The 26431-nt window shown below is 45.6% G+C and overlaps 1 protein-coding gene across 8 annotated transcripts in view; it reads left to right on the top strand.

Annotated features, from left to right (window-relative positions):
- Positions 1-7002: 7002 nt before the first annotated feature.
- Positions 7003-26431, top strand: part of LOC147213371 (unconventional myosin-VI-like) — a 47613-nt gene continuing 28184 nt past the window's right edge. For 7 of the 8 annotated variants that reach the window (XM_086143005.1, XM_086143004.1, XM_086143003.1 and 4 more), the window contains exons 1-10: positions 7003-7161; positions 13929-14067; positions 15562-15631; positions 15905-15978; positions 17310-17439; positions 18393-18498; positions 18905-18960; positions 19058-19155; positions 20263-20427; positions 23193-23273. In XM_086143005.1, coding sequence (XP_085999131.1) covers positions 13951-14067; positions 15562-15631; positions 15905-15978; positions 17310-17439; positions 18393-18498; positions 18905-18960; positions 19058-19155; positions 20263-20427; positions 23193-23273 — 897 coding nt within the window. In that variant the 5' untranslated portion in view covers positions 7003-7161; positions 13929-13950. The remainder of the gene's footprint in view (positions 7162-13928; positions 14068-15561; positions 15632-15904; positions 15979-17309; positions 17440-18392; positions 18499-18904; positions 18961-19057; positions 19156-20262; positions 20428-23192; positions 23274-26431) is intronic. The other variant, XM_086143006.1, reaches the window with a different exon arrangement.

The following is a 26431-nucleotide window of genomic DNA, read 5'->3' as shown; positions in this document are numbered from 1 at the left end:
ACCGGTTCTGTCAACGGCACTCCATCAAGACATCCATTCAGAGTTAGTCAGACTCATCACCATGGTTACCGAGAAAATGACAGCGAAGGCCGTTCCAGGAATCAAATCTTGACCTCCCGAGATAATCCGATTTGTTGGCCGAGCAGTCACAGAATCAAAGTTTAAATCATCCATCCGTTTTGCCGATGCCTTCGAAACGCTCCCTGCACAGTTCCCGACAGCAGGACGCCGCTGACGCCAAGGTCAATCAGAGGTCGCACATCCTTCGCTTGAATAAAACCAGACAAATCCTGATGCAAAACTCGCTGTATCATCTTCTGTCAGAGTACAGACACAAGCTTTGTATTCTAGCGTCAACTGCTGGTCATTGATTTTTCACTGCCAGAAGTAATAGCGGGTTAATAAAAGCCAACTGAGATCTATCAGAGTAAAACCCTGGACGAATGGCGGTTTAAAAAAGTGGCGTTCCCCAGGGTTCAATCTTAGATCCTGCACTTTTTTGTTTGAAACATAATCCTTTTCTCCATTTCGATCCGTCAGTTAAATCAGGTCCAAGTCCCATTCCAGGTACTTTCTTCACAACACGGAAGGTCAGACACAATTCTGTGAAAGCATATGTCACATTTTGGATTTGATACATTCAGTTATTTAACAGTAAGGAGTGATTACATTCATTTAACATTACATTTAGTTACAATTATACTCCTACCGTTACACTGGAGGTTGGAAACCATTATCCAAATAAATCTTGGAAGGTTGAAAAATAAAAAACTCAAATGCTGAGCAACACACAAACTGTTTGGCTATCTTGTTGATTTTTGTTGTTGTGTTTGTTGCTTTCTGAAGACGTCGGTTCGGTGTCCGTCTGTTCTCCCATGTCTTGTCACGTAAACATGAGCACAGTTACCGTGGTTACAAAGTTACATATGGAACGTGTGTGTGTGTGTGTATTTCATGTGTGTGTAAAAGCAGAGGCTGTGATATCATAAAGGGGGAAACACAAAATCAGACCTGGGCGTTTTGCTTTTTTATCCGCCCCGCCAAACAATTTTCTTTGTTTATTATAATAAGTATTTTCAATCAATATTGAATTTAGAAACTTCTTATTTTTTCCTTTTGTTTGATTTTGAATGGAGGTTTACATTCAAAATAATGTCAGTACATTTATATGATGATTAGTGATTTTAAAGTTGAAATAAAATGCCAAAAAATTCAAATATTCAAACCACAATTTTCATTTTGTTCAATTTACATGATACCTAGTTTGCCCGCGCATAAAAATTATAAATTATAATTATAAATTCAGATAAGATAAGATAAGATAAGATAAGATAAGATTGGAATAATATTATGTGGCCCCCTGCCTGAAATCAAATCTTTGTGTTACTGGGTTAAAAAGAAAAAACATACAAGGAAAAAATGAAAAAGAAACTTTGCAATGTATTTTTTGCATCAAAATTCTGAGACAAAATAATTTTTTGACGAAAAAATGTCTAGTGGCATTGTTAAAACCATCTTTTCTTTTCTTATTTCTATAAAAAACACAAAAACAATAGCAAAAAAAAGGGGAAATTGAAAAGATGGATTTAGTAACCAGAATAACCTTGTAAACATGACACCTCCTCTTATACATGCTAGCAATCAATGTTCTAATAAATTCTAGTGGCAAATTCTCCCACTATGACAAGATTTTCTCTTTTAACACAACAATATTTTTAGGGTGTCATTTCATCATTTCTTTTTTAATATTCATTTTTAAAATTAATCCGTCGTATTTTTTAGAGGAACGGTTCATGACACATAAAGATTTTTATAATTTACCCGTTTACCTCCTTTACACTAAAACAAAGGAAAAATTTGGACTTAATGGACTTTAAAAGGGTAAAAAAAATAGGCAACCAGAACTAAGCGACAATATAAATATATCGTGAAAATAGCAATTACAATGACAATATTTGTGGACCCGGAGTCCTGTTTCCGATTTTTTCAGAGCTCGTCTATAAGTTGTCAATCGTGTTACGTCAACGTAAAGATTGAAAGACTCGATGATATCAAGTAGGTTTGAGATTGTCGTAAGGAAGAGGTAGAGACTGATCTAAAACGTCTCAGATTAACAACTTGTACTTCATCAAGATGGACCAACAACACGGGTTCCTCCTTGGCGGACGTGTTTGCTCGCTATGCAGTTGCATGCCGGCTTTTTTTCAAATACAGCCGCCTCCTCTACACTCTTTTTCTGCACTGCGTGAACGTCTCATTGCACTGCCACAGTGTTCATATTTATCATATTTGTAAAATATTTGCTATCATTATTTCTCAATTCATATCCAAATGCACTGCGGAAAGCAACGTAGGAATTTAACTGCACAGTAACACATGTTTCTACACTGTGATAATAAAAACTTTGAATTTTGAGATGAGAAGAGCGCGTCGTAATTCCGGCAAAACTTCTAAAATTTCCTCCAGTCCTTCAGTTTTCAGTCTGCGACCGTGTAAATCTTTTGGTGTAAATCCAGCATAACGTGTGTGATAAGAGGCTGAATTTGTAGAGTTTGTCTCTATATGAGGCTCTGGGGTGAACGCCGCCTCTCAGCCGACGCCGGCCGGGACGATAAAGATAATGAATATTTTATGACGGGGATCAAATGTCAGTTATCACTGAGTTCTTCAAGTTTCTTCGGTCACTTTTGTTTTTCCGTTTACCCTTCAAACACCGGAACGGCCGCCGCCCACGGGTGTTTCCACCACAACAGAGGGAAAGTAATGCGGGCCGGGTGACTTTTTCTTTGGGGTGGGGGTCGTTTCCATGGAAACGGCGGAGATGGAAAATCGGTCACAGCCGTTAGCGACAGGAAGCTGTGAAGTCCTTTCATGTCTTTCACAGTAAACCCCGCCGTCGGGCGACATCACGGTTCTGATGCTGTATAAAGGGAACCGAAACGCCGACCCGACGCCAAACCGAGGATGCAAACAATCTCAGCGACGCCGTCGTCGACTCACCTGGGATGAGAAGCTGCGGGAAACGTCTACTCTGAAGATTCACCTTTAACATGGATGTTATATCGGGCAACAAATGCCGGGCGTTCAGCAGCTCGCCCTCGCGGAGCCACCGCCGCTACCGCATGAAGGCCCCGACCTCTCAGGTGGACACGTGGGGCGTCGGGACGGCGTCGCAGACCCCGGCCGATTACGCCGAACAGCCCCCGAACGCCAAAAAGCGCGAGACCATCCAGATCATCACCAGGGATCTGATCCGCAGGGTGGCCGTCCCGCGCAAGGAGACGCTGGTGCACACCACCGTGCTGTCGCCCGCCGCGTTCGACGTGATGATGCGGCGGTGCGGCGAGGCCGAGGCGCCCGACGGGGCCGAGCGAGCGCAAGAAAAACTCCGGAGCGCTCGCTGGATGAAGCAGAAGCTGAACGAGGCGGATCTGCAGCGGGAGAAGAAGCAGCCGGTGCCGGACACCGACGCCCGCAAGCGGGAGCAGTTCGTGCTGAAACACGGGGGCAAGCTGGAGGACGAGGACGAGGTCAAGAAGCTCAACAGCCGGATATTGGAGGCTCAGTGCTGGGAAGCGCGACGGGCCCAGATCCGGGAGAAGGGACGCATCGAGGCGCAGCGGGCGAAGGAGGAAAGGCGCCTGGACGCCATGATGGAGGTGCAGAGGCAGCAGCTGGTGGAGAAGATGGGGGACCTTTGGGATCAGCGCAAGAAGCAGCGCTTGAACGAGATGGAGATCATCGTGCAGCAGATCCAGGAGCGCCAGCTGGAGAAGCAGGTCCAGCAGGACGTGGTGGAGCAGGAGAAGTGCGCGTATCGGCAGATGCACGAGAAGATGAAGCTGGAGGACCGGCGGGTCCAGGAGCAGAAGAGGGAGGAGCAGCGGCGGCTGCACCGCGAGGTGCTGCGCATCAACGAGGAGAACCTGAAGCGCCAGGAGAAGTTGAAGAAGGAGGAGGAGCTGGCCGAGCTCAGAGAGGAGGAATTCCTGAAGATGAAACTCCAGCGGGAGGTCGAGCGCAAGGAGGAGCAGAGGAGGATCCAGAAGGAGAAAGAAATGGGGATCTCCATGTTGATGACGCGCCAGGAGAAAGTTCTGGACCGCAAGGCCGAGCAGGACGAGATCCGAGCCCGCAAGGACCGGTTCCTCAAGGAGCGAGAGCTGAGGATCAAGGAGAAGGAGCTGGCCAAGAAGAAGAAGGAGGAGGTGGAGATGCTCAAGGTGGCGCGGCGCGAGCAGATCCGCTGCAAGGAGCTGATCGTGGGCGAGGAGGCGGAGCGCGACAAAGCCCGTCTGGACCGAGTGCTTAAGGTGCAGCGGGAGGAGCTGGAGAAATTCAACCGGATGAAGGAGAAGCAGCGGCAGGAGGCGCTCCGCTACTCGGAGGCCCTGCGGCGCCAGATCGCCGACATCGATCGCTGCGCCGCCGCCGAGCACAAAAAGCACCTGATCGACCTGAACAAGCAACGGGAGGAGGAGCACCTGAGGAGAGCCATCCTGGACGAGCACAAGGGGAAGAAGATCCAGGCCCTGCGGGCCAGCGGCATCGCCGAGGAGCTGTGTCGCTACGTGGAGAGGAAGACCGTCAAAGATGTGCTCTCCTGCCGGGGGTGACCTTTAACCACACACACACACACACACACACACACTTTACTCCTCATTTACATACAATGGTGTTGCACAAAAGACAGTGCAATGATGTCACTTCCTGTCACTCCGGATGAAGGTATTGTTCATCTTCAAAACGACGACAACAATAAGATGCAAGAATGCTACTTTTTTTTATCCAAAATGCAAAATTGTTGAATAAAAAAAAAACAAAAAACAATTTTAAAGCAATAAACGCCAAAAGAATTAGAGTTTTTATAACGCCCGTCATTACAATGCGATTTGTGATTTAGGGCGTCTTGTCTGTGTGGAGTCTCCTCAAAGTTCTCTGGTTTCCGACCAAAGTCCTGAAAAACACGGTAGAGGCTTTGCAACATCTGCACGTTTATTTTAGCATTTTTAAAAGAAAAACAAGGCGACTCTGAATGTACTGTAACAAAAACCCATTGTGAATTCTGTGATGCTACTCGACTGTGGCATTACAATAAGGACGTTATGTGCCAAAAAAATTCCAGTGTGACACACACACACACACACAACCTCCAGCCTTCCATCATCAACCCCGGCAGTGATGACATCACCATGACATCGATCCGTCCAATCACAGCTCGGCACTCATCCTTAGCGGAGCTCATATTTTGACATTTTTATCATTTTTAAAGTCCTGTGTCGCAGCTCAGGTTCCGAAGCTGCCAGAGTTCATGTCCTGCGCGGCGAGAATAATAACCACGGACTCTCAGACGGGTTGAAATGATTTTATTTTCTCCCTGTGCTGTTTCATGGTGTGAAGAAACACCGATAGCTCACGCTGGACTTATTTTGGCAAAAATGTTGACACTGGGAAACCCTCTGACCCCAGGCAGAAGAGCTTGCAAGTCTTCATCTGTCTATTTCTTGCTGGTTCTGTGCATTTTGTCGCAAGAAAACATGCGATCATTGACCGCAGTAGTTTTTAAAGAAGTTTCCTCTTGCCTCGGAGCAGGAGCGAAAACGGTTTCAGGGAACCGATGCCCATGTCGTCCGACTGCACGAAGAAGAAACAGTCTGATTCCTGTAAAGTTTCTAGGAACTGCAAATGATTCCTGCAGCATTTGTCTCAAAAGGTCCGACGGGGCCGCGTCCGAGCTCCCTCTGCTGGACTAAATCCCGCACTTTGTGATCACAAAAATTGGAGTATGTGTCACTTCTGAGCCACAATTTCACTGAACATACTGAACATCTGCTGATGAATGATGTTTCATTGATGTAACCACGTGCTAATTAAGGTTTTTAAGTTCATTGTATGTGTGTGTGCATGCATGTGCATGTGTGTGTGTGTGAGCCAGGTGTTTAGTGACTGAGCCGGTGTTTAGTTCCAGGACACTGAATCATTCATGACCCTTGAATTGTGTTTTGTTGTTGCACTTATGAACTGAGTCCAATGCATCCATCAGATAAAGAGTGACTGCTGGGGTTCATGACCTCCATCACACACACACACACGCACACACACACACACACATGGCAGTGATTAAGTGACTGTTTCATTCATTCATTCATTCATTCATTCATTGTCTAGACTGCTTATCCTGCACTCAAGGTCGGGGGGTTGGATTGTATCCCAGCTCTCATTCGATGGGAAGCGGAGTTCACATCAAAAACATGGCCACATAAAAAGACATACAACCATTCAGACCCTTGTCCACATGTGGGAGACATTCAGCTATTCACACGTTTCAGCAGATTAGGGCCTCCGGTGAATCTTCTGCATGATTTTGGACCGTGGGAGGAAGCAGAAAAAGCTGCAGGAAAACCCACGCAGACAATAGGACCACATGCACACTGAGAAGCCCAGCATCGAAAACAGGCTTTCTTGCTTGCTTCTTGCTGCGCCACGACCCTTTTAATTAAAAACCAAATGAGGAACATATTTCGATTTCATCCACTGGGACTAAAGTTAATTCAACCTTCTATTTAGAACATGCATTTTTTGTTTCAGGAGCATGACATTAAGTTGACTATATAAAAACATCTGAAATGAGGGTTATTCCTCCAGTAGGGATGGAAAACATCCTTCAATGACTTATCGTTGTAGAGGCTGACTTTGTTTAGATCATATTGTAAACACCCACGATCCAGATCTTTTTATGTAAACAATGAAAACGAATATTTTTTGGCTTTTACATACTCAAACGGATGCTTTAAATAAACCATGTTGTTATTTTGAATTGAAATGTCTCACGTTTAACTGGCTTCATCCACATGGTTTGGCTTCATGATGAATTAATTGCAGTCTTCTTCGAGCATCCATGCAATCGGCAGCGCCCCCTAGCGGACGGGAGGCGAAACGGCAGGGATGAACCGGGCTTGTGACGTCACGGGGCAATTTCCCAGGATTGTTGCGGGAGTCGGAGGCTGCAGGGCGGCGAGAGTGTGGCCCAGGCTGCCGGAGCAGACGCCGAACACCCGGAGACCCGGCGCGGCGGATACGACGTCTTGTCGCGCTTTCGGGATTCTTTTTCCTCCCGAAACCCTCCGAGGGAGACGCCGCCCGAGTGTCAACACGAACACGGTAAGCAGCGCCGGCAGCCTTCGCTTCCACCGGGAGAATTTCTCCCAGATATTAGCTAGCCGACGGGCTACAACACACGGCGGCGTCTCCCCGGTGCTAGCAGCCAGCATCCCGGGACACCGCCAGCTCTCGCTCCCCCGATGGAAAACCTATCAAATTGCGAAAAACTCCTGCGGCCCTATTCTTTTTCCCCACACCTTCCGTCAGGTCCGGACCGTCCTTGCTCTGCGCCGTGAGGGAAGGTATATTCCTGACAACACCGATGGTGCGTGGATTCGTGTAGCTTTGTTCCGGCTACGAACTCCCTTTAAACACCTGTGCATTTAAGGTTTTATTGACCGTGTGGGCGAGTACCTCGAACGTAAAGTATGTGGGATAGTTTCGCACCGTGGAAGAGGTGATTTTTCTCAGTTCGGCATCATGAAAATCAACCGTTTTGGACGACGTAGCGTGCATCAGCAAAGTTTTTACTGAACTCTGGGGCGCTGTCGTTGCCGGCGGGGGCTGCGCTCTGTCCAAAGAGCGCAGTCCAGATAGTCAGGCAAACTATTAAACAAAAGTTGTCATGTGGGAATATTGGTGGCGTTTCCGGGAGAACAACGTGGCCGAATTGAAGGCTTGTTGCTACGGAATCGAAGGAAGTCCAGGTCACCGTTCATCACTCAAATTTGAGGGAAATGAACAGCTGATTCGAAAGTTTCAGCTTTTCCGAACGCACTTCGGCCGTGGCGCCGGCTGTGCGTTTGAGCGAACAGAGGACTCGGCGGTGCAGACATGACACCGGTTTGTGTTATTGTACAACAGCAACACAAATATATCACATCTCACTACATGAGCATGGCTGCGGCCTACACACACACACACGCACTCGCACACACACGCCGGGCCTGGGAAGCAGAATCAATGGACAGTCCCAGCCTGAGACACAAAGCTGCAGCAGCAGGTCCAGTTTCCTGGTGATAAAGAGTGATAAAGTGTGACGTGCCCGAGGCGCGTACACGCGGCCTGCTTCATATTGCACGGTTATATAACCGGTGTGATTGTGCAGCCAGAGAGGCTCACGGATCCAGGTTCTCTTTATGTCTCGGGCGAGGAATCCTGTGCCCCTGGACCTCATTGTGACCCGGGGCCGAGGCCGGCGTCCGGGCCCCTACTCGTTCCAGAGTAGTTTCATGTTTAAGAATATGTTTGTCATTGTAAAGTCTTTTACGGAGTATCCAAGTAAATAGAAAATAATAGCCTCTTAGATCATCGACACTTGACCTTTTAGTGGTTTGTGTTTTTGGTCTCGGTTCTTCTGATTTTTCTCATTTGTGACTTCAATATGTCGCTGATTTTCTCATGGTGGCAAAGAGGACCACACGGTTTGCCCAAATATTATTTCTAAGCGGCACTTATCAGGGGAAAATGACAGAAAATTCTCTGTGTGGCTTCCCAACTTTCAGTTAATTTATTTTGCCGTCAAGTGTTTCATTTTTGATTTGAAGGAAAAAATTGCGTCTAACCAAATTCTAGCTAGTTCATCCGCTCACTCATTCAATCATTATCTTAACCGCCAATCCGGCAGTCATAGTGTCGGAGGTGCCGATCCCAGCTGTTACTAACAGAGAGGCGGGTTACAGGGTCACATGTAGCCGTAAAACAATTCACTCTTTCATTCACATTGAAACGTGAAACCATTTACTTTCTTTTTCACACATCCGGACAATTTGAGGTCTCCGGTGAACCTCTTGCATGTTTTTGGGCTGGAAATCAAGTGAATTTGCTCGAAAAGAAACCAAACGAGCTGTTTTGAGGGGACAAACGGACGCAGGTCTGCACTGCTCCGCCGGACAAATGAAGCCATATTTCAAAGCCTCTTGCATCTGCATCGTGTTTCCATTGTAGTAATATTAAACTTTGCACCTTCCATTAACCTGGAGTAGGTCTTGTGACCCGTGTTCTTTTGAGAAGGGCGGCGGCCCGGCGGGTCAAAGTCCCCGGGAGAAACCAACGCCTTCCTCCCGTTCGGCCGCTGAAGACGTCGCTGGGAAATTAGCTGTCAGACTATTACTGCGCTTTTCAACGGCATCGCTGACTCTGAAGGGCTGCACACGCAGTGACGGATTTTCACCTTTGTGTGTTTTCTGATAAATTACAAATCAGGGGACTGACAAAACTGAACAAAAACCAGCTTTTCCTGCAGTGAATGAGAATATTCTGGCTCTTACAGTCTCCGCGGAAACCCCGTGTTTATGGTGATTCAGCATTTGCATGTTGAATCACCATAAATCAACAACAAGCAAAGCAAGGTGTGCAGGTCACGTCCTGTGGGATCAGCTGTCCGGACCTCACCAAAGGACCTTCTTCCTCATATTATCCCCTTGTGAATTCATTTTTAAAAACAGCAAGGGGGGGGGAAACCTCAATAAGATAACCTTTGACCTTTAAAATCAGTAAGAAATTGACCTGAAAAGGAGGAAGGAGGAAGTAAACCTTTGATTTAACCAATGAAGGAGCAAATCAGTGAGCCCCCCTCTGGTTTCCTCCCTTGAAGTTTAACAGAAATATTTAATTTTGAGTTGATTTGCAGTTCGTGGGTTCGTCTGAGCAGGTCTTGCTGTTTCACATCGCCGAGGCTGCCGTTTATGAGTTGTTTAATTCGAAGACTTTATCCCCCCCCCATGTGGAGGAGCAGGAAGTGTCCCGCACATCCTGTAAGAGGGATGGATGAATATTTTACAGGAAATCATTTCCATCCCACAAAATCTTTTATTGTAGGCTTAGACGAGATAGTAAAGCTTTTATTTAGTTTTACAGTCAAGCAAATATCTGCTGCAGGGTGGTGTGTGTGTGGGGGGGTGTGTGTGTGTTATTCAAACAAACCATACAAAAATCACCTGAATCGACTCTTGGAGTCCTGCCTGAAAGTCAAGAGAAATCAGGAAAACCGCGATGAATTGTGTCATCGATCCAATTCCTTATCGGTGGGATGTGATTTGTGAATATAAGGATGGTTGTCCAGCTGGGAGGGAGTTGATAACAGACGCGTCAGGCGTATTGATCGACCGATCGAGACCCCCCATCGCCACCGGCGCGATCACATGACCTGCTGTGTTTGCATAGGCGTGTATACCTTCATAAGAGATAAGATACAAGATAAGGTAAGATAAGATTTCCATGATACTTGTCCCGCTTGGGGGAAATTGTGAACGAGCAGCAGGAGATGTCAGGATCAGAAAACACTGCCAACAATGCAACCAAATAGTGAGTAAGGCCAGAGTCGGCGTGTGCGAAAGGATCAGTGTGAGTCGGTGGGGAGTTTAAAAGATAAACAAGGGGAGATTTCAATTAGTGTTATGACGGTATTAGCCGTGAGACCGATAAAAAACATTTTGAATTTTTTTTTTTTCTGTGTGTTGTTCCACTTTCCGGAGCCCTTAAGAGAAAAGGCCAGACAAACCTTGCCTGTTGGTTTTTATTTAGCGCAAGAGACTCCATCGCCAATTTGACCTTTACCCAGCAGCTAACAGTTACGGCATCATCACCATTATCATCATCCTCATCTCGGTTCATGAGTCTGCAGAGAGTGTCGGTGTCTGATCCCCCCCCCCCCGTCCGTTTGCGGCCAATTCCAAGACAGGAAACACCAGGACAAGTCAAGTCAGGTTTTCTTTAAACGGCGCCAAATCACAGTGAAGTTGTCTGATGGCTCTTTCCGTGTAGAGAAGATCTGGACCTCTGTGAGCGCCTTTTACCACTGCAGAAAGCTTGAACTGATAGCAGCTCAATGTGGGTGCCCTCTGCCTCGACCGGTCACGGATCCCTCCTTCCTTTTGACGTCACACAATTCTTAGACGTTGCAGAAACAGTCACGTGGGAATGACATCGAACTATTTAGATTCTTTCAAGATGAACTGAAATAGTACATTTTAAGGTCCCGTCTGTAGCCGTGCTTTTCAGCGGGACGGAGAAGCGGCCATCATTCTCCGGTCGTCCCGCGAGACAGAGGAACGGATGAGTCCGATGAAGGGCCGAGAAAATATCCGGTCCCTCCGGTGGTCGGGGTCCTCATCTCGGAGGCTGGTCGCGTTTCCTGCCAGCACGCGGCGTCTGAAAACCCGGCCTTTTGGAGTAAAAATAGCCTGTTGTGGAACGTACTATTTTTACAGACCGGATTACTTTCAGTGGCTGCCTCCATCAGCTGCGACATCACTATGAACCCGGTAGCCATGGCAACAGAGGGAGTAGCCCATCTGCGGCTTTTAAAACACCAGCGAGACACACGGGCCGCGGCGGATTATGATGTCACCGGAGTCCCGTGACGATGCGATCCCCTTGAAAGTTGCAGAGTCACGGCGCCCTGGACCTGGCCGGCCGGGCTCATTCAGTGGTTTTACTCCACTTGTACTTTGACCCAGTTAATCTGCTTGTTTCTGGAGTTTCACAGATTCTTGTTCATCAAACAAAAGACACCCTGCTCTCCCGTCCACGGACGGCCGGCCCGCCGTGAATATGGAGTCATCGCTTGCAATGCATTTGTAGATCTTTGGTGTTTCCATGTTTGCAAACTCCTCTGGATCGGTGCCTGTCATTGTGATCATTTCACTTTGTTTCCTCCCTCCTTTTTTGTCAGTTTGCCTACTTTAAACAGTTAAAGTCCGACATCGTGTGTGTTTGTGGGTGGGGGGGAGTTCTTCGGACAGCTAAGTTTGAACAAAAGCGAATCAGATGCCTCACCCTCAATAGCTCAAACAAATAAAACCTGAAACTCGCCTAGTTTTACTTGAAATTCAGAAAGTAAAGCCAAGCTATTAGACATATTGTGAGCATTTTGGTTCGTTACAACTGTATTGAATTATTTCTATGTACAATATATGTTGGTGTGCCTTGCATATCTGAACCCATATTGCACAATACAACTGTTGTGTTCATGACCTTACTCTGATGACTTGCACCGAATTAAATAAGCCAGGGATGTAGCTACTGCTAGCCAGCCTCAAGCACGCTTCCAAATGATCATCGGTCATGGCAGTACGGTATTTGGACTTCATGATCTTCGCGTGGGAATAGGCCGACTCACATAAAAAAGTGGACACCTGTGATTTTGGTTCCTTCACACTTTTCCTCCTCAGCTCGCTTTTCGGAGGGAAGTCGGCGTCGTAGTTTTTATGAACGGTTTGAAAATGTCGCTCCACGTTTCCCTCCTTCAGTACAGTGATGGTAGACTGTCAGATGAGGCAAACGCACTTCGAAAATGACATAAAAACAGTCCTCCTCCCACTCCCTATGGAAGTGGTATGTTCTTACTTGGTCTGTCTCCCCCACTCAGTTTAATACCCTTAAATTGAAAATAAATAAAATGGAGGATAACTAGGTAATGTGCTAGCTTGTTAGAGTTAGCGCCGTTATAAGCGCATGCACGGTGACCCATCCGTCAGAAAAGGTCAGATCGGCTGCCCTGTAAGTGACAAATCTCATCGTGAAGACGGATGATAGGATGACGTTTATTTTTTTAATAGCGCGCGATCAACCCACGCTACCTTTGGGATCGACCGGTTGATCGCGATCGTGCCTGTATGAGTCTGAAAGAGAAGGTGAACGTTTTCATGTTTATATAATGTGTGTATGAGTGAGTGAAGGGTTGTATGTCAGTATCTGATCTGTGAATGTTCACATGTCCCGAGATGTGACCCGGTGATCGGTCCAGGGTTAACCTCGCCTTTTTCCCAATGACAGCTGAGATAGGCTCCGCCCCCTCCAGACCCCACCCAGCGGCGTTGGCTGAGGCGCAGTACAAATGCAAGTGCAGTACGGTCGGGATAACGAAAGAGTGAATGTAAATCAACATTTTACATAGTTAAGTCAAAACGAGTTTTAAACTGGAACTGCGACAAATAAGAGGACGCACCAAAGCTCTCAGGCAGGGCGGGTCAGGTTTTTTCACGACATCGAATTAAATCAGGTACGCTTGTGAAGCGTGTGTTGAAATGAAACGTGCGGTGAGAGAATCCTGTGCTTGGGAACCGCCGGCTCGACATCGGGCCCCTCGCCGGCCGTGGACGTCGCTGCCGTGTTTAATGAACAACCTTTATTGTTCGCGGCGGCGGGAGCGGGTTAATGTTGAAGCGCCTTTACTGTCGCGGGTTTCGCTGAAATCATCAGAACTAGGCTGCCGGAGGAGCGTCTTCCTGCCGATCAGAGGCTGAAGGTTAACAGATGAACAGCCCGTCCCCTCCGGCGGGGGCCGTCCCTCCCCCACTCCCTACCCTCCAGTCTTGACAAGTTTTTACAAAGAAGCCACAAACCAAACCCTTTGCTTGACGCCTTGAAAGGATGCGGGCGCATTCATCAAAACATTGAGCTCCGGAGTTAGCGCGCGTAAAAAGAGGGGACGTTTTCCGTCACCTGAGGCGGAGCAGCTCAAAAGCTGTGCGTGCATGTGTGGAATTCAAATGGAAGAGTAGAAAACAGTTTTGTTGTGATGAAATTCAACTGTTTCAAGTGTCTGTTCTCTGCACATCGCCAAATTGTTGTTCGTGTGTGTGTTTGCGTCTCTATCCGCCATGTGACACTAAAGGCTCAACAATTATGCTATTTTCTGCGCACGAGTGTCTTAGCTCAAACAAATGCCTACACACACATTGCAGGAAGTTTCCCTGCTGCCACCCTCAGTTCGCAAACAAATGATCTCAGATACACAGGCTCACGCACGCAGAGACACACTCGCAGTATCGTCATGGCAACCAGACCGGTAGACATCGTCTGACGCCATGGCTGTGTTGCAGGTGTGTGCCAGCGAGCGGCGTGATGGAGGACGGGAAGCCGGTGTGGGCGCCCCACCCCACGGACGGGTTCCAGCTGGGAACCATCGTGGACATCGGGGCCGACAGCCTGACCATCGAGCCTCTCCGGCAGAAGGGCAAGGTGAGTCCAAAACCGGCCGCTAACTAGCTTAGCGAGTCCCAACCCGAGTCCTCCATCATCCGTGAAAAAGGAAGCCGGCCTCAAAGGGAAGTCGGACTCAACACGGCTGCTTCCATCATCAGGTCCTGAGAGACTTTCCGGGACAACAATGTCCATTCTGTCCTGCTGTGGCAGTTTGTACCAGTGTGTTTCTGTGTAGCCGCGTGTGCGCGCGCGTGTGTGTGTGTGTGTGTGTGTGTGTGTGTGTGTGTGTGTGTGTGTGTGTGTGTGTGTGTGTGTGTGTGTGTGTGTGTGTGTGTGTGTGTGAGCGGTGCGGAATGCACCCGACTGAGAATGTGATCCGGCCTCCCCGGCAGAATGACTGACTGTGCGTAGTGTTGCCGCACGGATCGGCCCACAAACCTGGGGTCACGTGACCCTGGCCTGGCGCCGGGTGACGACCCCGAGGCCGTAACGCTGATGACAAAGACTCAACGTGGCCGTGACCGTGGACAATCAGACCGGTCAATAAACGCCCCAAGCGCCAATAATTGAAACAGATCCATAATTGCATCGGCGTAAAACGACTCGCTAGTTTTTACACACAAGCTGTAAAACACACCCTCTGGGCTTCACATCCCGCTGTGACCTGATTGGCTGCAGCTATGATGTCATACCGTCTCCTGCTGAGAAACATGTGACCAGATGGCCACACGTCCGTCAGCATATAGAAGAACCCAAGTGTGGAATTAAAAATCAATGAGTGAGTGAATAAATTAATAGTTTGCCTGAAACGTGCCAAAATGAGACGGAGAAATTAAAATGTAGCACCAGCATGACAGTGTAGAGAAGTGTGCTAATCGTAATACACAGAATATGCAAATAGAGAGCATAGATACAAATAAACAAAGACGATGTACAATTTATACAATAGAATACAAAATATAAAAAGAAATTAAAGAAATGCTTTTTGCAGGGAATGGTTATATATATAATATAAAATTTGGACAGGGATGAGAGGACATGTGGTTAATCAAAGTGATAGGAGAAGAGTATAAAATTAATTTAAAAGTTACGTGACATATTTGTGAATATGTTTTTATCATTGTTTCAGTATGCAGTGTTTTTCTAATTTTTCTTTAAACATATTCATACTGTTCGCTTCTTTTTCCTCCTTTAATTTTTAGACTAAAAAATTGATTATTTCTTGACCTTTTTTTTCCCAATTTTTTAAAAAAAATTCTATTTAATTTCTTTACAGGTCAAATGTTGCCGTTTTTGCCACAAAGTTATTTGATTCTCCTCATTTCGTTTTCAGGTCAAATAATAAACACAGCATTAGTTAATCGCGGTCTCCTGAGTAAATTTGGCTGAGAACCAAATGAGACGTGCTCCACTGGGACCAGAAATCAGTAGAGGGAATAAAACTACGATTTAATCGGGGTTTTGATTGATGCCGATCGCTGTCGTCCGTCAAGGTTGGCCCTTCTTACTCAGATCAACTTTGTTTTCCAGACGTTCCTGGCTCCTGTCAGCCAGGTGTTTCCCGCTGAGGATGATGTCAACAAACACGTGGAGGACAACTGTAAGTCCGGATTCCACGTTTCTAAATATGTTTGGTTTCTTTTAGCTAGATTAAAAAAAAAGACAACTTTTCATCCAAATGACAGTCGTATTCCGAAACTTATCAACTTAAGTAAAGAACTAAAAACGACTAAGACCAAACACATGACCTCATTAAAATCCCATGTTTCCTTCCAATACAGTATTTATTTCTTCATGGATCCAATGTGTCTCATGTTTTCATCAACAACAACATCACTCCCGAATCGTTCATTGACTTTGACCTCCTCCGCAGGTTCTCTGATGTACCTGAACGAGGCTACGCTGCTCAACAACGTCCGCGTCCGATACAGCAAAGACAAAATCTACGTGAGTCTGCCAGAGCTAACTTTCTGCTCCGAACCTCTTAAAGACACCGAAATACTCCCTGCACTTTGTCGCAAAGCCTGATGACAAGAACGTAAATCCAAAAGGTGATGTGTCCACCTTCTGCGGTGCGACATTAGAAACAATAACATTATTTAATGTAAAGGCATCGCAAATGCTCAATGTAGGCGGCCTTCTGCCTCGACTGGCTGGGATAGAAAAGGAGGACAGAGCATAAAAGAGCTCAAAATGAAGGGCTGCTAAAAGTTACATGATAATAGTTGAAACTTTAGCATTTAATATTCATGGCATAAATAACAATGGTGGACGCCTGGCAAGACCACTGCAGTATATCATGCTGCGCCCCCTTTTAATTTTGCAAACCCTTTCCTTTTTCTTTTCAAAGGAGCTGTTATTCATCACCATGGGAACTGCTAACCATCTAGATCAGGGGTGTCAAACTCATTTTGGTCCGGGGGCCACATACAGTCTAATTTGATGTCAATGGAGCCGGACCAGTAAAATCGTGATCTAGAAGTGACCCTAAGTCCAAATTTTTCCTTTGTTTTAGTGTAAATGAAGTAAACAGGTAAATTATAAAAATCTTTATATGTCATGAACTGTTCCTCTAAAAAATACGTGACGAATTGATATTAAAAATGAATATTAAAAAAACATAGATGAAATGACACCCTAAAAGTATTGTTGAGTTAAAAGAGTAAATCTTCTTATAGTGGGAAAATTTGCCACTAGAATTTATTAGAAAATGGATTAATAGCATGTATAAGAGGAGGTGTAATGTTTACAAAGTTAATGGGGGCTATTCCCGTTATTAAATCAATCTTTTTAATTTTGCCCTTTTTTTGCCATCGTTTTTGTGTTTTTTTTTATAGAAATAAGAAAAGGAAAAAAAAGAAAACAATGCCAATAGACGTTTTCTCATCAAAAAATCATTTTGTTTTCAAATTATGAAGCACAAAATACATTGCAAAATTTCTTTTTCATTTTTTCCTAGCCTGTTTTTTTTTTTTTTTTGTATAAAATCCCCAGATGCATGTGAGAAAAAAACGTTCAGGCAGCACTAACACAAAGATTTGATTTCAGGCAGGGGGCCACAAAATATTGACCCGCTGGCTGCGAGTCTAAGATCCCTGATCTAGATGGTTGCGGGTTGAAAGTATTAGATATGTCATCTGATTGGAGATAAGGCGTTATTGATTGGGACCTCACCTTACGCAACACCGCCACCTAGTGGTCAGTCAAGGAGGTGCAGCGAGATTTGTGCAAAATGTGTTCAGGCGCTGATGTGTTCTACACGTTTGTGTTCATCGTAGACGTTTGTCGCCAACATCCTGATCGCCGTCAACCCGTATTACGACATTCCCAAGCTCTACTCCCCCGACACCATCAAGACGTACCAGGGTCGCTCGCTGGGGACGCTGCCGCCGCACGTCTACGCCATAGGTGAGGCGCCGGGATTGACCCAAAGCGTAAGAGCCGCGAGCCGTCACCAAGGCAACAGTGAAACCAACAGAAATCACCCCGGACCGCACGGCGCCGTGATATGACGAGAAAAAAAAAATAACAATCCCAATATCGGCGAGCCCTCGTGTTTCTGTCATATCGACAAGCGTGTTTCTGATAGCGGTGGGGGTAATTCCCGCCAAGAAGGCCAAGGGCGCGATCGTCTCTCAGGCTCCGCCGACGCCGAACGAGGGATATTCACCGAGCGAGCGCCGTCTCAGCCGGAGAAGGAAAGATAACATCATCTTATAACGAGAATCAGTCAACGACGGTCGCCGCTGAGAAACACAAAAAAACAAAAAAGTGACTCAGCTTCCTGATCTGACCTTTAGATTCTCCGTTTTCCCCTCCGCTGATTTCTTCTTTTTTCCGCTGCAGTGGACCCATTTTTCTTCATGTATTTTTTTTTCACATTTCGGGGCGTGCCTCGTCCTTTTCATACCACATCAGACTGAAAATTCAAACCGTCCCGTCCTCCCCTGTCCTGCCGCAACACGTACATGTGTTGGATGTCCACTAGGGGACAGCCTCACACAACAGGAACCCCTATTTGTTTTCTGTGCTTTTTTTTTTTTATTTTTTATTTTTATTTGTTTGTATGTGAGTCATGGCCGCTCCGTCTCCGCTTCTGATTCTTATCAGTTTTCGGTCAAACATTGTTATTTTATTTATAACTTGTTTGACCTCGCCGAGCTCCTCTTCCCTCTCGACTCATCCCCGATTGCCTTCTCACTTTTCTTTCCTCTCCCCCTCCTGCCTTCTTTAAAAACACTCGACAGGATGTTTTCCCACTTGACAGTGTGCGACGTCTCCATCCGGGGTCACTATTGGTGTGTGTGTGTGTGTGTGTGTGTGTGTGTGTGTGTGTCTCACGCTGTCCCTCTCCTCTACAGCTGACAAGGCCTACAGAGACATGAAGGTGCTGAAGATGAGTCAATCCATCATCGTGTCAGGGGAATCCGGCGCCGGGAAGACCGAGAACACCAAGTTTGTGCTCAGGTGAAGCCGCCGTCGCGTCGCCATGGCAACAGCCAAGAGATGAGAATATCCTTTTTTTTTTTCCCCCACCACAATGAGAGAATTGATTTACATCAGGCTTCCAGCGGGATGAGGAGTTTGAAACATCTCCTCAATAATATCAATCTGTCAAACTGAGACTCATTACAACACAAATGTATTTTTTTACTATTAGATATTTATTTTTATTTACAGTTTTATGAACATCCCATTCATTTTTTTTGTTTTGTTTTCTTCTAATGTAAAAGGCAACAAATTTGTCCTAAACATCTGTCGTTTCCATTGTTTGATAAATCACTTTGACAAGGTTGTAAAAAAAAAAAAGTTATAAAAGATCTATCAGCAAAAATGTTTTTGCTCCGTCACATGACCCCTGCTGTCACGACAGGTACCTGACCATGTCGTACGGGACAGGCCAGGACATCGACGAGAGGATTGTGGAAGGTTAGACAGACAGACAGACACACACGCACGTCATCTCCAGTTTTTTTTATTTTCTTATTTCCGACTCATTGTGTGTGTATGTGTGTGTTCTCCCCAGCGAATCCGTTACTGGAAGCTTTTGGAAACGCCAAGACGGTCCGGAACAACAACAGCAGTCGCTTTGGGAAGTTTGTGGAGATTCACTTCAACGAGAAGGTGTGTTCAGCATGTGAACGAGGCGTTTCTCCTATATTCATAACCTTTTTTTATGGCGCTTTCATGCACCTTTGCATTCTGTTGATTGCAAAAACATCAGGAGACCCAGAAGGGACTTCCTTTTCCACCACTTGTTGCCGTGAACTTCATCCATCTAAGGTCACGAGAGGACAAACTCCCGCTTTTATCTTTCGGAGGCGAGCAGTATCCGGAGCGTCTATTTAGCCTAAAAGTATTTCGTGATGGCTCTCAGCTTGATGTTCTTCAAGAAGGAGCAATTAATACCTTGGCATCAAAGAGCACTGTATTTTTCTTTTGAGTGCGCTCACTTGTAAAGTCACGCAGATCAGCAACACATTAGTCTGCCAAAAAAACTGACCAGTAAAACGCTAATAGGCCTGTAATTGCTCATATTAGTCGGGGCTCTGATTTGTGGACAGGACAACAATGGACAACTCCAGCTCCTACTTCAACAGAGGCATTAATTATCTTGGGTTTTTTTTTGTTTCGGACCAAACATGACATCTGATCCGGACTTGTCGAGAAAGTGAAATGAGTTAGAATGTTCTCCGAGTGGTGTGTGTGTGTGTGTGTGTGTGAGAGAGTGTGAGAGACACACACTATTAGCATTAAGTCCCCGGCTGTTTGTCTTCGTTTCAGAGTTTGCTTTTTCAAATAATTTGCCGGTGAGTCAGACCAACAGGCGTCCGTCACACAGCCACTAGGAGTAAATCATTTTTATGATATGTTATAGGGTCTCGGTCATATTTGTATAAGTATAAGCTACGTCGTATTACATGTTTTACAATATACCAAGGCATTCATTTAGTAACACACTGCAAGAGTGCAAGAGACTTAAATCAGAGTGAATTTATGATGTTCGTGAATCGCTTTTCTTTAGAATTATGCTTATGAGCTCAGACAGATGGGGAGCCCTGCCGAGAAATGTGGTTAGATCACAGTTCCTACCCTTGTCTGAGCCTTATCGCAGAGACAAATAGCTCTGCGGCCCAAATGCCTCATTTGTCGTCCGAGGTCATTGTGAAATCTCTTATAATAACTCCCCTGTGTGCTTTTGCGCGCGCGTGTGTGTGTGTGTGTGTTAAGAATGCGGTGGTCGGGGGCTTCGTGTCTCATTACCTGCTGGAAAAGTCGAGAATCTGCCGTCAGAGTCCAGAGGAGAGGAACTATCACATCTTCTACCGGCTGAGCGCCGGGGCGCCGGAGGAGATCCGTCAGAAGCTGCACCTCGCACCCCCCGACACCTTCAGGGTGAGTCCGGACGGCTCTCAGCCGCCGCAGATAAACCTAAACAAAAGCGCGGCGGCGACCCGGCGAGGTCGTCGGGACGACGGCCGACCTAATCTGCATTGATTGTCTTTTATCGCGCGAGGCGTTCACTGACATCGCATTTGATCCGTGAAAGAGAACTGATGGAATGTCAGCAGGTGAACTGTTACGTTCAGTCACACAGACAACACACACACACTTCTCCCCTTGTTTTTAATCTTTTCTTTAAATGTCAGATTACATTATAACACAAAAATAGACTCCTCCGGACGTTTGTGTCATAAGTCTGCAGTGAAAGGGGACATTCATGGCTCGCAGGAGGCAGAAAATTCCATTTTTAGGTGAATATCGTGCAACGACAGAAATTGTTGGATTTCCAGCAACAGGGGGCGGTTTTTGGTTGTAATTGAGCAAGCGGCGGGGTTTGACCCGGACGAGCCGCCTGTCAATCACAGGCCAACGTTTTAAGCTGCATTCGCAATCCAGAGACTTCTTGCAATTCCAAGAAGCTTTTCAGGACGAGGGTCCTGAATAGAGGTCAGACATGGTCTTTTTCAGCTCCGTAAGTGATTGGTAGAAGGCCGTGATCAGATACTTTTTGCGGTGCACCATTTTTGAAAATTATGGCTGTCACCGATCAGCTGTTTTCGGTCCAGGCGAAATATCAACCAACAAAGAGGTCCAAGCTTTCTGTGGCCTTCTCTACAGCAGAGGGGCTTCCAGAGCTCACATAGGAACATCAACATTTTGGAGAAAACAAGTACCGTATTTTCCGCACTACAAGGCGCACCTGAAAGCCTTTAATTTTCCCAAAAACCGACTGTGCGCCTTATAATCCGATGTGCCTTATAAATGGACCAATATTGGTTAAGTGTGGTTACCGTAGTCAGGGGGCGTCGCCAAAGTAGCAGCGGTAAAAACGGTAAAGGGGAATTCCAGTCCCACACCACTTGTGTTTGGATAGAGACCCCAAAATGGCACTTTTCAAGAGACACGCTTAGAGACGCAAAAGTTCAAACTCAAGGCGATCTGTCACGCAGTAGAACACGGGAATAGAGCAGCAGCGAGAGAATTCAACATTAATGAATCAATGGTACGAAAGTGGAGGAAGCGACAAGATGACCCCCGATGGCCGCAGGTGGAGGACAAACTCCATCAGTGGGTTGAACAGAGAGCAGCAAGTAGAAGCGTCTCTACAGTCACATTTCAAATGAAGGCAACAGCGTTAGCTAGCGACATGAACATCAATGAATTAAGAAGGGGTCCTTCTTGGTGCTTTTGTTTTATGAAAAGTTTTGAACTGTGACAAATGGAGTTGGAAAAACATTGTTTTCAATGAAGGCGGCGCAAATACCGGTACGTACGGTACCTTATTGTCAATGCACTAACCTGTTTTGGGAGTGAACGGAGTTGTCAGAACGTTGGTTTGTATTCTGTTAATGAAGTCTGACGTACTGTTTTGTTGACATTCCCTTTAGCGCAGCTTCATCTAATGGATGCATAACGCAACCCAAGCCACTACTGTAGTTTCTATTCCATGCGCCTTTTTATATGAAAACAGTTATAAAAAAGGGCTCTCATTGAAGGTGCGCCTTATAATCCAATGCGCCTTATAGTGCGGAAAATATGTTAGTGCAGAACATGAACGCTGAGGAAGCTCCGCTCTCCATGTTCTTCCTCCTCTTCGAGTGTGGCGCTAAAGATATGCATCGCTTTCGCAGACGCTCGTGTCACACGAGTCCCCGCCACTGTCCCTTAGTCCCTGTGGAAATGCAAAACTAACATTTTTTTTTCCCCAGAGGAGGCCAGTTCCTGGAAAGAAATCAGAGCCGAACGGTTTTTAGAACTGCGTTCTAAGAGGATTTCTGTCTGAAAGCGGCTACCGAGCCGTCAAATCGCGGCATCCATTCATTTCAGTGATCTGTTTTTGCGACTCGGGGGTGTGTGACTGCACCCAAGATTTTCAGACACTGTAGAATTCATTTAAAAAAAAAAAAAAAAAAGTTGCTGCATTTACATTCAAAAATCATCCGGCAGGTTTGTTCAAAACACGCAAACCTTCCCATCTGTTTAAAGAGTGTTTTAACTGCGGGTCGGTTGCACTTGTTGTGAGAAGAACGCTTTTAGCGACTGAAAATAAAGATTTAAGTGCCTCTATGATGCCGAACGACACAGAAGGAGGGACATTAACATCCGTCTGTCGGAGCTCCCCGTTCATCACTGTCGCCATTGTTCGTGTATTTCCCCCATCTGGGAGTTGGGTTATCTACAGAGAGAAAATATAAAAATATGGATTTAATTACGGAGGTGAATTCTGAGTGTTTCCCCTTCAGACGTCGGAGGGGACGACCACATAAAAAAAATAAAAGTGGAAATACAAACGAAAACAGAAGAAACGGTTAAAATAATGACGCCCGCGGACTTTGGCTCCAAACTGTCGACGATATTTGCCCTCCTAATGGATCTTGAAACAGCGAAATTAATTTGTTTGCGTTTGATTAAGCGCATTTGCGATGCAGATGTCGCGAGCTAATCTCATTAATTGAGTTCACCCATGTGGACGGGCGACTCAAATGTTCTGCAAAGACCATATTATGATGAGAAAAACTACATGCATAGTAATACACCAGTGTGTGTACATGGAAGTATGTATATAAAGGCGCAGCGCTTAAAAATGCCATTTCGCTAGATTGAAATCGTATTTATTTTGACATCATTTGTGTTTGTGTTCCCGTCTGCGTTTTCAGTACCTGAACAGAGGATGCACACGATTCTTCGCCTCCAAAGACACGGACAATAACATCCTGCAAAACCGTAAGAGTCCAGAGGTACGTTCTGCCCCCGTCGCTGCTCACAAAGTAGTCCGACTCGGAAATCCGTCACCGCTGACACCGAAGTGTTTTTATTTACACAGCAAATCAAATTAGGCGCCGACGTTGAATGTTCCCCGTGGGCTCGGGCGGCTTTTTGTCCCGTGTCGTTCGCCGAAGCGTGACCGCGAAACAGCCCGTCCTTCCGCTGGATGATGTTTGTCCCCCGGCCTGTCAGGAAGAGCGCCTCTGCCTCCGATCGCAGCTGGTCAAAGGGAACAAGGCATAGTGAGAGCTCGCGTCGGTCCGCTGGGCCGGAGAAACATCAGTGTCAGTTTATCGCGGACTCAGCGGGAAGGGATTTACGGGCAGCGGACGCACTTTGACAAGCATCTCCTCGCTTCTACGTTCACCCCCCCCCACACACACACACACACAAAGGCTGTTGGTTGTTTCATAGTATCAGGTTTAATGCAACAGTAGACGCTTCTCCCTCGACACACTAGGCTCCTGCTGCGTTTTCAGGTTTTTCATGATTTGGCATCTTTTTGCATTCTCTGTGCCATGTATCTTATTCCTCCTCGTGCTCAGAGCTCGACTTTACCCCCCTTTCATTCCTGCCAGCTTTTCGAGACTTTTCCGAGGCTGTCCGTTGTTTCTGTTTTTAAAAAAAAAAAAGAAAAAAATTATCCTATTGCCTTTTGGAAAAAAAAAAAAAAAAAAAAAAAAATCCCGCTGTTTCCAGCTGACTCTCAGGAACGTTTTGTACTTATTTTCTCTCCGCGTCCCTGCCATTGTTCATTTCAAGCAGCCTGATTTCTTAGCATTTTCAGGGAAAAATTGAATCTCCCCTCCCTTCATGAACTTTGTCAGCCTTGAAAGAAATCTTGTTCAAGCACCTTTTGCACACAATCGGTGAAGCACACAATCAGACCCTTTCAGGAACGAAGCCGCCTTTGTGAATTTTACAATTTAGCATTTTAGCTCCTACTACAAGGCAATGTTTATTTACACTGACCTAAGAACTCATATGTAGGTGCTTGGTAATTGGTGGAGCTCATAATGTGGGTATGTCAAATGGACTACCTTGTAGATACATCTTGGAGACACAACGGGAACACGTCGTAAGAGCTGTAGAGAAGACCAGGCATGAAAAATTACTATAATTTCATCCATAAAGTAAACCTTTTAGCACGGTAGCCTTACATTTTTATCCCCATACAATAAAAACACTTGGCATTAATAGTATTACATTAACCTTGTGAACATTAAAATCATTTTTCTCCCTTTTAACATGACAATCTCTAGCCATGTGAATGTTTACGCGCGGCGAACTGATGGGAATCAATGCAAAACACGCAAATAAACACCTTGAGGTAGCCGTTGAACCAACGCCGTCTGATCCACTTCACCGCTTTAAACACAAAACATAATTTAGCGCATCGTGAATCAAAGTAATAACAAACCTTGTGCGAAGCTGTTGAAATTTAAATAGCCACATAGCAAAAGACCTTTACCTTTTATGTCTTTTTTTTTATTCATGTCTTTCGATATGTACACAATAATTCAGTCGATATTGAATTTCAAAATAGTTCAATAGTGAATGACTTAGACTTACCGCTATACAAATAAAACGACTGAACGCTAAACATAACTTGTGCAAGAGGGCTTCAATGATCTACAACAATTCATTCACATGGCAAACATTTGCGCATTTGCATGCCGTAAAAACAAAAAAACACCCATTCATTCATTCACATATTTACTCAATCGTTCATCCTTAGAGACATACAATTAAGTATTCACTCATTCACACATCATATCGAGGCACGCAACCACCTCGGGGCTTTTTCGGTCCCCAGTAAACGTCCTTTTGGACTGAGGGAGGAAACCCGAGGAGCCGCAGGAACCCCACGCAGACACGGGTAAAACATTGAGGCTCCGCAGACGAAAACTCTCACCACTTTGCCAACCACGGTTTTGACTCTTTAAAGTCGAAGCCAGGCATTTAGTTGGGATGCTTTCAGCCGCTAGCATCGCTATCCCGTTGTTTTCGAGCCGTGTATCGTGCAAACCTCTAGATAACGTCCACGCAATGTGACATTTGAATGTCCCTTTAAGGCGGGGGGGTCGCAAAGAAACGTCAAAAAAGGGATTTTTATTTCCAGCCGGCGACACGGGCGAAAGCCGAGCGGCGGAAATTGTTCCCCGGCTCCGCTGTTGTGTCTGCCAAGCGGGTTTCCAGCCCGACCAGAACCTGTCTCCCGAAATGCCTGCGCTGAAAAAAAACATTAAATATTAACAGCAGAGTCTCCCGGGTTTCATCGGTGCTTTTTTTTTTTTTTTTTTTTTTTTTTTTGGCTGCAAACCAGAATCCCAATATAAATTCAAACAGCAAACATTTTAATTAGCGTCTCCAGTGCAGCAGAAAGGCTGCAATAATCACGAACCCCGCGAGACACGAGCCGTCTCCTCGCCTTCGGCCGCTGATTAATTATGCAGGTATTTCACAACCGCGGGGGAATTCAGACTTATTAATTATTATCACCGCTGACATCGGACATCGGGTCACAGAGCGCCGCTGTTTGATTTTTATCATTTCAAAGATTGCTCTGTTTCCTTTTTTTTTAAACTAAAATAAAACAAAGACCCAATATATATATATATATATATATATATATATATATAAAACTCTTTATGTATTGTCGCATTTCATCCGTTACACACGACCATAAAATAACCAAAGTAAAAACCAGCGCCCGTGCCTTTTTTTAATCGAAAGACCGCAGGTGGAATGAAAGGTTTTGAGGTTCTGTGAGGTATCTGCTTCAATATTTAATTTCAATTTTAAGGTTGATGAAAAAAAAACTTTTTTTTTTTTTTTTTTTTTTTTTTTTGTAATTTCGCAATTCTTTTCTAACAAACTCATTTGATCTGAACAGATGTGGCCTTCCGGGCCAGAGAAGGGGCCGAGCTTCATGAGAAATCCTTCACAAAAGCCAGATTTAAACCTCGTCGCAATACATGACCTGTAGAAACGTCTCGTTTCCGATTCTCCTGGAAATCCTCCCAAAACCCGTCATGCCACCTTTCCATCCTTTCCTCCCCCTCCGAGTTTGACTCAGCAGTTTCACCAGCTGTTACCTGACAGCCACTAAGAATAAAACAAACACAAA

This window comes from Fistularia commersonii, chromosome 36 (assembly GCF_037954325.1).
Source record: "Fistularia commersonii isolate RoL2024-O1a breed Wild chromosome 36, RoL_Fcom_v1.0, whole genome shotgun sequence".
In the NCBI taxonomy this organism is placed as follows: Eukaryota; Metazoa; Chordata; class Actinopteri; order Syngnathiformes; family Fistulariidae; genus Fistularia; species Fistularia commersonii.
Note: the sequence above shows the minus strand (reverse complement) of the source record. Positions and strands in the feature narration are given on the sequence as shown.